The sequence below is a fragment of the Capsicum annuum genome, chromosome 1 (assembly GCF_002878395.1).
Source record: "Capsicum annuum cultivar UCD-10X-F1 chromosome 1, UCD10Xv1.1, whole genome shotgun sequence".
NCBI lineage: Eukaryota > Viridiplantae > Streptophyta > Magnoliopsida > Solanales > Solanaceae > Capsicum > Capsicum annuum.
The window spans coordinates 178,926,143-178,938,566 of record NC_061111.1 but is presented as its reverse complement, the minus strand read 5'-3'; the positions used below and the strand labels follow the sequence as shown (position 1 = coordinate 178,938,566).

The 12,424-nt window shown below is 37.9% G+C and overlaps 1 protein-coding gene across 1 annotated transcript in view; it reads left to right on the top strand.

The window, feature by feature from the left end:
* The first annotated feature begins 651 nt into the window (after positions 1-651).
* LOC107842328 (isoleucine--tRNA ligase, chloroplastic/mitochondrial) overlaps positions 652-12,424 on the top strand; it is a 32,522-nt gene continuing 20,749 nt past the window's right edge. Inside the window, exons 1-13 of the mRNA XM_016686103.2 lie at positions 652-887; positions 1,660-1,858; positions 2,010-2,164; positions 2,243-2,344; positions 4,209-4,278; positions 5,158-5,270; positions 5,391-5,459; positions 5,721-5,828; positions 6,276-6,423; positions 7,950-8,181; positions 8,675-8,961; positions 9,104-9,240; positions 9,333-9,480. Coding sequence (XP_016541589.1) covers positions 786-887; positions 1,660-1,858; positions 2,010-2,164; positions 2,243-2,344; positions 4,209-4,278; positions 5,158-5,270; positions 5,391-5,459; positions 5,721-5,828; positions 6,276-6,423; positions 7,950-8,181; positions 8,675-8,961; positions 9,104-9,240; positions 9,333-9,480 — 1,870 coding nt within the window. The 5' untranslated portion in view covers positions 652-785. The remainder of the gene's footprint in view (positions 888-1,659; positions 1,859-2,009; positions 2,165-2,242; positions 2,345-4,208; positions 4,279-5,157; positions 5,271-5,390; positions 5,460-5,720; positions 5,829-6,275; positions 6,424-7,949; positions 8,182-8,674; positions 8,962-9,103; positions 9,241-9,332; positions 9,481-12,424) is intronic.

Genomic DNA, 12,424 nt, shown 5'->3' with positions numbered 1-12,424 from the left:
AAAACAAACCACCTCAAAATTATAAGCAAATAGGATTATAGAATTCCAAAACAATAACAACTTAAGCATAAGAACAAATTGAAGAAAAAACCCACAAATTAAAACAACAACAAATTATATCGGTAATATGTCCATACGACGAGAGTGTATATTTAAACCTATCAACCTTTTATTTTTTTTGGTAGAATTCTAATTAATTTAAAAGTGATAAATATTATAATTCAGTTAATTTAGAATTCTTAAACTAATGAAAAAAATATTAGTTGTCATTAATTCTGATGACTTTAACCAGGAAAATTTTTATCATAAATATATTTAATTTATTTTGAACTCTTAAATATTAGTAGAAAAAAATAGTGAAAAGACTTTTAACGAAGTACAAAAAGTTCAAATAACATTTCTAAAGTCATTCGAACTTTTAATATATCATAATTATAGATATAAATTACAGATATAGATTATAGATAGATTATAAATATAGATAGATAAATTATTCTCTTTAACCTTTTTTTTTTTACTCAATGAGCAGTTGCTTAATTTTTCCTTATTTATACAAAAAAAAAAATAAAAAAGAAAAGAAGGAAGTGCAATTATTTTCAAGAAAGTGAGAGGCATAAATAGAATTATAGGGGAAAATTAAAGGGCTAAAATAGCAAAGGGCAAGACACGGCGCGCAGCAATTAGCAGCTCTCCTTGCCTAGTTCAGTTATCCACAAAGCAGCCACTCTTGTGTAATGTGTAGTCAAAGCAGCACAAGAAGAACAAACCTTTCTACTTTCAAATGAATGGAAAAAGCCATTTTTTTCCCTAAACGCATCACTTGTTCGAATTCAGTTTTCTTTGCTCTTAATAGAGCCAAAATGGCAATGCAAACCTCTTCTTATAAGGTTCTTTATGTGTTTTCATTGCTTTTCCCAAATTTCTCATTACTTATTTTACTTTACATGGTTTACATGAAATGACGGGAGAAAAGATACGACTGCTTTATTCAATCAAGATTCAATTTTTATTTGCTTAATTGTAACTTTATGGTTCACCCAATGGTGTGAACTAGTGGTTCAATGAAGTTGGGTTAGCACCATGAGGTCTCGGGTTTTAGAGACAAAAACTAAGTGATTTTTTTCCATTCGTTCTAACCTTGGTGGACGGAATTAGTTGAAATTATAAAAAAAATTGTAACTTTGTCGCCAGAAGGCGTTCGGGACGGGGACTAAATTATCCTGGATTATAATCCATGGACTAATTTATACAGCCAGAGATGGGATAAGTAATCCCAAGCTGGATGGGATAAGGTGGGGGTATGTCAGGATTAAGCCTGGGATAAGATTTATACATTATACATTATACATTGTTTGGTAGAGGTATAAATTTATCCCGACCAAATGCCATATTATCCCGCCTACCAAAGGACCCCTAAGCACCCAATTGGGGTGTCAATTTATTGTTTGTATCTGCATAATGGATGGTTGCTTAGCTCATTTTTCCTATGATTATTGTTGGCAGATGGTCGATGAAATGCCATTGTTTTTATACTTCTTAGTTGAGCAGCTATATATTCTTTGCTTACACCTACTAAGATAGTAGCTTATTTCTTTGAATGTTGTGGCATCTTCATTTACACTTCACGTGGCTGATGTTGAATCTTTTTTATTTTCTCAGCTTTGGTCATTAAAGAATTGCTCGTCCCTAAGGGAAACCAGTTCAGTTAGCCTGTTAAATTTAAGGAGTAGCTCTTCTGCTAGAGTTTTCTCTCTTATAAACATGACCCGCTACTCTACCTACTCCAATGATGATTCTCGTCCCTCTGGGAAGAGGAGGTCTCGTGGACCAATAATGGCTGCCAAGAAAAGGGCTGAAGGTAGGATTATGACATGGATTTGCTGGACATTATGGTTTTCTGAATACAAAAATGTACTTAGGCTATATTTAGTTACTATTCACTTCGGTTGTTGCTGACAAGATGCGGTTTTGTAAGCTGACTGGCCTACTTGATATTGTCCACTGTCCAGGGGCTAAGCAGGATGATGGGAAATACAAGGACACAGTTGATCTTCCAAAAACTGCCTTTGGCTTGCGAGCCAATTCCACAGTCAGGGAACCTGAACTTCAGAAAATATGGGACGACAACCAGGTCTTTAAAAGAGTTGTTGAGAGCAACAATGGGGTGAGTGATTGAAGACTGACTTAAAGCTTCTTTACAAGTGATAATTGCTTTTGACTAATGTTTAGAGTTTCTTGATAGGGCACTTTTGTTCTGCATGATGGACCTCCTTATGCAAATGGTGACTTACACATGGGACATGCTCTGAATAAAATCTTGAAGGACATTATTAATCGTTATAAGGTTTGCATGTAAGCTCACCTTTTTGTGGTTCTTTTTACTGTATGTGCTGCATTCAACTAAATAGCAGCACATTCGGTGGTTAGCTTTCAAGCAGTGATGGTACTTCATCTTGTTGTGTGCTTATGAGTAAATTCTTGATTGACACACTTGGATTTGGGTACCAAGTTACCAACAGTGACTGCTTCATTTGTTTGATAAGTAAAGAATGATAGCAAGCCCAACATACTATGTGTATACTATCATAAGAATTTTAGACAAAAACCATGTTTGTTCATCCTACTATTAGGAATTTAATCACTTTTTGGTGTACCCATGAGGTTTCAGTTTGTATAGATGATTGGGTAACTTTGTAGAGAGCCATGTTAGTCGGTTTTGTACTTCTTGGTGTAATGCTTGTGTACGGGGATTCCTAACATGATACCTAGATCTTCCTAAGTGTAAGCACTCAACTGACAAGAATCAGACTCTTCCAAACTAAAAATTTGGGTATTGGAAAGAGATCAACCTGCTTCACTTCCTTGCTGAAGCCTGAAAAAGTCCAAGTTGAGCTAAAACAAACCTCATTGTATGTAGCTCACAAGGTGGCTCACTTCACTCCTCATCAGATGGGAAATCAAACAAAGATGGTAGAGAAAGATAAATCCTTCTATAATACGGAGTGGAACATAAATGAAGACTTGCTAAACTTTGCCTAATTTCGATAGTCGTTAAAGGTAGCTTGTTTTGGCTGGATTGCAGCATGGGGAGCTTGTCTAACTCAGGATAATCTTCAGAAAAGTGGTTTTACATTAAATAATAGATGTCACTTATGTGAACAAGAGGGTGGAGACTGTGAATCACCTTCTTCTGCACTGCAGAATAGCTAGACAATGTTGGGAATTTTTTTTCAGTATTTGTGGGACTTGTTGGATCATGCCTCAGAGTTTGAAGGAATTATTGGAGAGTTGGCAGCACCCAAGAATGCATAAAGCTTTGAAGCAGATATGGAGAACAATACCTTTGTGCATATTCTGGACTATTTGGCTAGAAAGTAACAACACTTGTTTTGATGGTCCAAAGGTTCATATTTCTAGAGTTAAAAACAAGTGTTTGCATAATTTGTTTTGTTGGCATAAAAGTAGTTTCACTGATAGCATAGATCAATATATGGACTTTGTGGAGTTGCGAGGGAGATGTTGTAGCTTACTGTATGGATATACCCAACAGTCTTTTGTAACCTTTGATTTTGGTATCGTCTTGGTTCTTAGGCAATAAACCTTTACCTTATCAAAAAAAAAAAAGATAGTTGTTAGTGTTTTCAGATAGTTTGTCGAAAGATTCTTTTACTTCTCAGTTCTCACTTAGTAATCATTATATGATTTGCCTACATAGTTTGAATTCTAGTATAATATCATTTGTTTTAATCGACTAGATTTGGATAAACAGATCATTTTGCATCCATGTTGGCTAGCTTAAGCACATGAAACAAGCACATGTTACTACCTATGAATCTTTAGGTAAGATTTGTGGTGAACAAATAAATAAGAAAAAAAAAGTTTTTTAGGCTTTAACATGATGCTGCTTCAAAAGTCTAGCATTTCACAGTGCTATGATAGCTGTAATATTGTTCAGTTTGGTTAATGTATAGTGTGATCTATGTTGCCTAAATTTTGTTATATGGACTCACTAGTCAAGTGAACACTGTTGTGAGTTAACAAGTGATTCTCATAGGCTACCTTCCAGGCATTTTTGGTGCCTACAACTTATGTTATATTTTACTAGTTATGTCAAAGTTGACATAATTAACGGGCTGTCGCCGCTGCATGTATTTCATATCTTATATTAGATTTTTCTTCACATCTTATTTGTCCTTCTGTTTTGTCAGCTTCTTCAAAACTTTAGAGTTCAGTATGTTCCAGGTTGGGATTGCCATGGCTTACCAATTGAGTTAAAAGGTAAACATCATTGCTTGTGCAGCTTCAGTCAAGTTTTGTTTGATATTCCTATGCGTAACTCTAGATAGTTAATCTATAAGGCTAACCTATGTTAGCAGATCTAATCAACACTTAATAGGAATGTGCTTACCAAAGTTGGTTTGTCCTTAAAGAGTACCAATTTGATGAAGTACTTTGCCTCTGGGCTACTCAATTGTTATATTCAAGCACACATTTGTTTTGCTGAACCATTTCTGATGCAAAATACCTTGTCTGAATTTCCAAATTTATGAATCAATTATAGATCGAATTACAGATGGTTGCCTCTGCTTTACATAGAGCTTACTTAAGGTGTTGACTTTTGTGGTCCTTTTCTTTGACTTAACTACAACGGTGTTTCTCAAAATTATAGATCATGTTTACTTCAGGTTGACTTTTTCCTGATCAACACTTATCTCTGAGACAATTTCTGTGTTTTTTTCAGATGTAAAAATGGTAGAACTATTATTGGTTTGCGAGCTTGCAGTCCTAAGTACAACCATAAGATAACATCACTGTTTCCCTTGAATTCAATCGATCATCTTTTTCCTTACAATCCTGATTAGAAAGTGAGCCACAATCTTTTCTTCAGTGTATGATCCTTATGTGTAGAAGGTAACATAGGGAGTAGTGCAGAGTCTATGTGGAAACACCATCTGCTTACAGTTCTTTTCTTTCATGCTTTATCCGAAATATCTGAATTGTGTATACAAATTATGGAATAAGGGGACCAAGATTTTAGAACATACTCATGTGCTTTCTCCTTATCGATAAAAAAGAAGACATACCCATATGCTTCTCTCTTCCATCCCTGTCCCTTAATTTGTATTTTGGTGGTGTGACAGCTTATTTTAACTTCAGTGTTACAGTCGCTAGACGATGATGCCAGAAAGGAGCTTACACCGCTAAAATTGAGAAACAAGGCAGCCAAATTTGCAAAATCAACAGTGCAGAGTCAGATGGCATCATTTAAGGTTGTTTATATTTTGCTACTTTTCATTCTGTATTCTTTCATCATTGACCTTCTATTATTCCTTTCTTGTTATTCTTCTTTATTCGTAATGCTAACATCTATGGTTTTGAGATGGTTGCAGCGCTATGGAGTATGGGCTGACTGGGATCAGCATTATCTAACTCTTCATCCAGAATATGAGGCTGCACAGGTATGTTCGCAGCAAACCTTGTAGCTACTTCAATGTGGTTAGCTGAATCGCACATAGTTCTGCTCTTATGATGGTCAAGCTTTTCTGGTTTGCTTTTGCACTATGTGTGTTGTGTGCCTTCTGAATTTCTTTCCTTGTTATGTAAGCTAGTTTTAGTGCTTTTTTGACGGGTAAATTGTATGTTTTTCTTTTTATATGGACAATAATTATTCAAGCCAGTCTTACAAAGTTCTTTTTTCCTGCTTGATGCTTCTGTACTAGATTGAAGTATTTGGCCAGATGGCTATTAAAGGTTTTATCTACAGAGGCAGGAAACCAGTTCATTGGAGTCCCTCATCTCGAACTGCACTTGCAGAGGCTGAACTGGAGGTATTTGGACTTCTACGTTGTTGCTTTCCTCGAAGAAACTTACTTTCTATGTGATCCTTGATTCGGCCTAGGAGATTGGTAGAAATTGAATGATTTACAAGGCAGTGGGTTCTGCTACTTTTTGACTTTTGACTCATACTTTTTGGCGATAAGAATGAAACCTCGTAAATTGTCTGGGCAATAGGACAGTCTGGGTCATATCAATGTTGTATTTCCCATTTCATATTTTCTGGAAGAAATTTGGTCTGGTTAATGTCTTATGTCTCGCCTCTCTCCTTTTCTTTTGATTTGATATGTGTTATATCGGAAGTAATTTACCGGAGAGGCTGCACAGTCTTACTTTGACGTGCTAGTCATAAAGTTATACATATGTGATTTCTATATGTATATATTTTGTTTGTGTGTGTATACTTGGATCTCTCTAACATCAGTGAAGTTAATATGCAGTACAATGAGGAGCATGTGTCAAAGAGCATGTATGCTATTTTCAGACTAGTTGGTGTACCAGCGTCATATGACTCATTGAAAGAATTCTGGCCCAATGTATGCTTGGCAATTTGGACAACAACTCCTTGGACAATACCAGCTAATGCTGGTAAGGTGTTATATGAAATCATCACATTTTGTACTTTTCCCTCTTTCTGTAACTAGTCCAACTTAGAAAAGGTGTTATGCTTAGAATGTTATTAGCTGGAACTTCACATCTAGTGTAAGACTGGAACTAAGGGTTCGAGTTAAATATTTCCTGCTCGGACCGTGGTAGTTCTATGTGCAAGATATTGTAGTTGTCACTACTGTGTCATTATACACGAAATGGTTAACTATAAGCTGGGAAAAACTTGTCTGGATAAGTGTGCATTATTTGGCACTGCACGACATATCTATGAATAGCTTCTACATAAACACCCAAAACCAGAATGGTGCTGATGCAGTTCTCTCATGAGCTAGCTTTTGGAGTTGAGTTAGGCCCAAGGTCCATTTCTTCACATGGTATCCTAGCCAAACCCATCAATCCCTGTTATGTTTTTCACAGTATTATCACAGGCGCACTTAAAGCGCGCTTAAGCCCTTAAGCGAGACTCAAAACGTGTTGAGCGCTTCAACTCGCTTAATGTGCGCGTCAGTGTCGTCACCAATTTTCTAAGGCATACTTTTCCTTTCCAATGAGCCTCTTCTGAAGAGGCGACACTAAACAATTGAAATTTCACTTTTTCATAATATTTTTCAGTATCTTTGTTCATATATTTTCTCATTCATGCTTATAATTATTAATCTTGGATTAAACATATATATTTGTTGTTTTCCTCCCTTTACGCTTCTTTTCATTGAAGCGCACGTGTTATTCACGTTTTGCGCTTAAAGCTCCAATGGACCTTAGAGCTTTTTTGCGCTTTTCGCTTTTGATGACATTGGTTTTTCAGTGTTGGGCATCCATGTTATGTTATCCAGGCTCCAGTTGTCTAGTCATGGACTTGCACGGGGTGTTAAGTCCTACATTCAGTGAGGAAATGGGTTATGGTGTTCTTATATTGTCTTATGCAATTCTCTCCTGGTTATCTAGCTATTGGGGTTGAGGTAGACCTAAGGTTCATTTCCTCAGAACTGGGTTTATATCCACTGCTTAGTGAGATTGAGTTTTTCACTTAATATTTTCGTTATCTCTTTAATTTTGAGGAATCTGCTTCTTGGGGGAGTATCTTTTGCTGAAACCGGGTTAGTGTGTGTTTCAGTGTCCATCTTTATGCTGCATCCTTTTTCCTTCCTTTTTTAGGGAAGTAGATTTATGAACTGGATAAATTGTGTCTGTGAAAGACTTACGTAACCAATGTTTGATTTGTTCTTAAATATCAGAATTCAGAAGCATCTTGGGTTTGTGATTACGCTATATGACATGCTAAATATATTTTCCTTTTCAACTGGGGTTTTTGTTTTGCTTTAATATTGAATTTATTGAGCACAGTCCCTTCTCTCAACAGAATATAAGTGCTGCTACTGTGTTATCATGTGAAATTTTGCTTGGCTTTTCTATAGTTAAGGGTTATCAAGTCGTGGTATTTTTTCCATTTCTGTTCATATATTGAGGTACAACTATTGTCTAATAATACATGTGGGGGTTTGCAGCCGTTGCGGTAAATGGTAAGCTTCAATATGCTGTTGTTGAAGTTACCTCAGCATCTATAGATGGTTCTACATCTTCTGCTGATGGAAAGAAGAGGCTTGGAAATTTCATGAAGGGCGACAAAAGCCTATATCTTATTGTAGCGCTGGACCTTGTATCAACATTAGAATCAAAATGGGGCTTGAAGCTTACCTTGAAGAAAACCGTACTGGGTTCAGATCTTGAAAATTGCAGGTGAAGTATTTAACTTGTAAGCTTGGTTGTCCTAACTTATTATTTTATGCTGCCAATGCAATTTAAATGGTAGCACCCTAAGGTGTGACCTAGTGGTCAATAACCTGGGAGAAGAATCATGAGGTTTCAAGTTCAAATCTCAGCTCAGCTGAGGCAAAAAGACACTAGGTGATTTATTTCCATTTGCCCAAGCTTTAGAGGGGTTAACCGGTACCTATGCTGATGGGAGGAAGCAGGTGCCCGGAGGCATAATCGAGGTGCGTGCAAGCTTGCTGGACATTAAAAAAAAGGGTCAAATGGTATATGTCCATTTATTTTCATGTGTGTATTCTGTCAAAAGTCCATGTTAAAGGATGAACCTTAAGTATAAACCCTGTGAGTCCGACAGTCCATAACGAAGTTGTCAATACTGCTGTGAGTGAGTTCTTCACACTTGTTACTAGAGAGGCATCTTTCATTATTACATCAGAAACCTACTTTCATCTTTTCTCAGGTACACCCATCCTATAGATAGCCGGGAATGCCCTGTTGTCATTGGTGGTGATTACATTACAACAGAGTCTGGAACTGGATTAGTTCATACCGCACCTGGTCATGGACAGGAAGATTATGTAACCGGCTTGAAATACGGCTTGCCTTTAGTTTCCCCTGTTGACGACGATGGGAAATTTACAGAAGAAGCTGGACAATTTAGGGGACTTGATGTGCTTGGCAATGGCAACGTTGCTGTTATTGATTACTTGGATGAACACCTGTCAATGGTCATGGTAGAACCATACAGTAAGTCGTTACTGTTTCAGTGCCTATGGTTACTGTTTCAGTGTCTATTCCAGATGTCTGCTAACTCCTGTGATGTCATTGAATATTCTGATATTCTTTCTGAATCTAATTCTTGTTTTTTCTTCTAATAAATGTTGTGCAGAACACAAATACCCTTATGACTGGAGAACAAAGAAGCCCACTATATTCAGGGCTACTGAACAATGGTTTGCATCAGTAGAAGGATTTCGTGATGCTGCAATGGATGCAATCAACCACGTAACTTGGATTCCTTCTCAGGTATTTGTTAATACTTCTTAGGCTCTCAAATTTTTTAAGATAGCAGCTGGTCCTCCAGTGGCTTTATAACTGCATAATATGATTATGTCCAGGCAGTAAACCGTATTTCTGCGATGACATCTGGCCGCTCTGATTGGTGTATATCACGCCAAAGGACATGGGGAGTCCCCATTCCAGTCTTTTACCAGGTTGAATCAAAGGAGCCACTGATGAATGAAGAAACTGTAGATCATATCAGATGTAAATCCCTCATGTTGTGCTTTCCTGTACTTCTTTGTTATGCTGGTGTTTTATTGGGCATGATAAATTTTTTGATCTACTATATGTGTTTTCATTCATAAACTGGCCAAGCTGACCATGTACGAAAAAGGTAAAGAATTTACACAAGGATATGATTCTCTATAAACTCCATTCAATCATCTATACAACAAAGAGCTTTCTATTCACACCAAAAGAAAATAAGGGAACGGAGGCTACTCAACTGAGAGACACCGATTCTACACCTTCAAAAGCTTTCTTATTTCTTTTTTCTCTAAACTATCCGCATTAAAGCAAGTAGAACAATAGTCCAAGCCCTTCCTTTTCTCTTCCTCTCCCGCTCTTTGGCTCTCCAACTAAACATCAAATGTTTCACAATATTTGGCATTTTCCAAGGACGGCCAAACTGCCTAAACATATCTGACCATAGCCCCATGGTTAGCCCGCAATGTGAAAGAAGTTGATGCTTGTCCTCGCCCGCCTCCTCGGACATGTAAAACCAACTAATGCAGGTAACCTTTCACTTTTTGAGATTCTCCGCAGTCAAAATCACCTGTCTAGTATCTACTAAGTGAAAAAGCACACCTTCCTTGGCACCCTTGGAATCCGTATTGCATTACATGGAATAGTCATCTCCTCGCTAACCAAGAGTATTACATAAAAAGACTCCACAAAGAACATTTTTTTATTTCTAGAACCCCACTTTCAAACGTTAGAATTATCTACCGGATTGACTTGCCTATGTTGTAAGGCCAGCAATCTTTGGAACTCAACAAATTCCCTATCTTGAAATTCCTCCCTAAATCTCAGTGCCAAAAAGTTTCTCCACCTTCTGTCCCCCTAATTTACTGAATTGACAAGTATTTTGTGCAAACTCTGGTATTCATCCTTCAATGAGAAGTCCTCTACACCGGTTATGTCCCCAAAAAATACTCTCCTATCATCTTCGACCCTGAATGAGATAGTTTCCCAAAAATAATCCCATCCCTTCATGATATTCCTCCAGACCACAACTGAAAGGCAAGTTGGTGTCTCTAGTTCTCCACCCCACTCCCCCCTTTCTGCAACCCCATTTATCAACTATCACCCTCCTTCAAAAAGCTTGTACCTCCACTCCGACCCTCCAAAGCCACTTTTCCTATAAGGCTTTGTTAAAGACCTTTGAATCTTTCATTCCAAGGCCTCCCCATTTTTTAGGAGAAGTGACGGTTCCGACCACACCAAATGATATTTTCCTTGCTCCATCCGCTGCTTCCCGTAGGAAATTTCTCTGAATCTCTTCCAACTTTTTAGTAACCGAAGTTGGAGCATGAAACGATTGACATATAGTAAGTGGGATGCTCGATAAAGCACTCTTGATAAGCATTTCCTTTCCCTCCCATTTAAGGATGATGATGAGAATGAACGAAACTTCCACTTCTTCTACCCTTTTCAACTTCGCCACTTAGTTCATAGTCTCCCTCGTTTTTACCTCTACTCTCCCAAATACCTCTTTGTTCTACACCCTTATTCTGCTTTAAGCAATTTCAACTTCTTGGTAAGCCTGGAAGAGGGTCTCCCCTCCACCACATAAGTACTCCATTAGCTAGCCACTCTATCCCCGAAATCCGCCACACTAAGTCACATTCTCAAATTTAAAAGGAAAATCTTCCACCTTCGTTCACTATCATCCAACAAGATAGATGAACGGTTTGATAACCGCTACGCAAAAGGAACCCTGATCACATCGGGTGCTAGCTTCTCCCAAGATGTAGACACTAGAAATCTGTCTAATCTCAATCTAGAAGAAGAGTCCTCCTATGTGGACCATGTGAAAGAGGCCACGTGGTAATGGCAAATCAATAAGAAATTAGTTATTTATAAATTATGGAAACTTCTCCATAACCCTGGACTCCACCCTTCACCCAAACCTTCCTCCGGAAATCTTATAATATTAAAACTCCTCCTTACACTCTCCCACTTCCCCATACCAGCACCTAACTCCTCCCAAAATATCTCACTTACAACCCTGTATATACCCCCCAAACTCCACTCCAAACCGTTGTCACAATTTATAACTATATTTCTAATGAAAAGCTCCCTTACTAACCTCCACACACTCCTCCTTTCACTCATCCTAAAGAATGAGAATTCCTCTTGGGCTTCCTAGGGCTGGGATATAATCATATTTCGCCCATCTTCCCCTCCACATACACACACTTCTAATAATATTATTTGCCAAAACCTCTTTTTGTTTCTTTGAGTACATATCACATCCGTCCATCACTCCGTAAAGCTTGCTTTTATAATGGCCCTTTTGTTGGAGTTGTTCATCCCCTCACATTCCAACTTTGCAATCCATCAGCATACTACTTTTTACTCTCTCCTTTAGCCCCTCTCCTCAATTTCCCTGCTCACCTCCTGCTTTCGTACACCATAATATTCCATCTAGCGTTTGTACCTCAATAGGTAAACTCTCCTCCCCCACCAACTCTAAATCCCCTAAATCCATTTCTCTTCTAACCTCTTGGTCTATGCTACTCAACAGATCAATTACCTTCTCCTTCACCCGTTCAATAGACACCACCAAGGACCTCCAAAATATTTTCTTCTGTGCACTTTGAATCCTTCCTCTCTCCTTCCATAGCAGCCAAAGGTTGGGGTTCCTCCCCTGCCACAGTGATAATCCCACCTTTTCCAAAGCTGGAATTAAGACTTGAAGAAACTCATTTGGGACAAGGGCATTTAGTTAAAAATCTCTTGAGACATGTCCATCTTTTCATTTGTTTGGATAGTTTATCCCTCCCCCAAAAATATTCAGCTTCCTTTACCATTATCACCCATGCCCACGCCACCTGTGCTAGCTGGCGACAATTTTTTGATACACTGCAACCCCTACAACATTAGAAATAAGAAAAATTCCCCAGGCTAAAATCAGCTCTTTCCC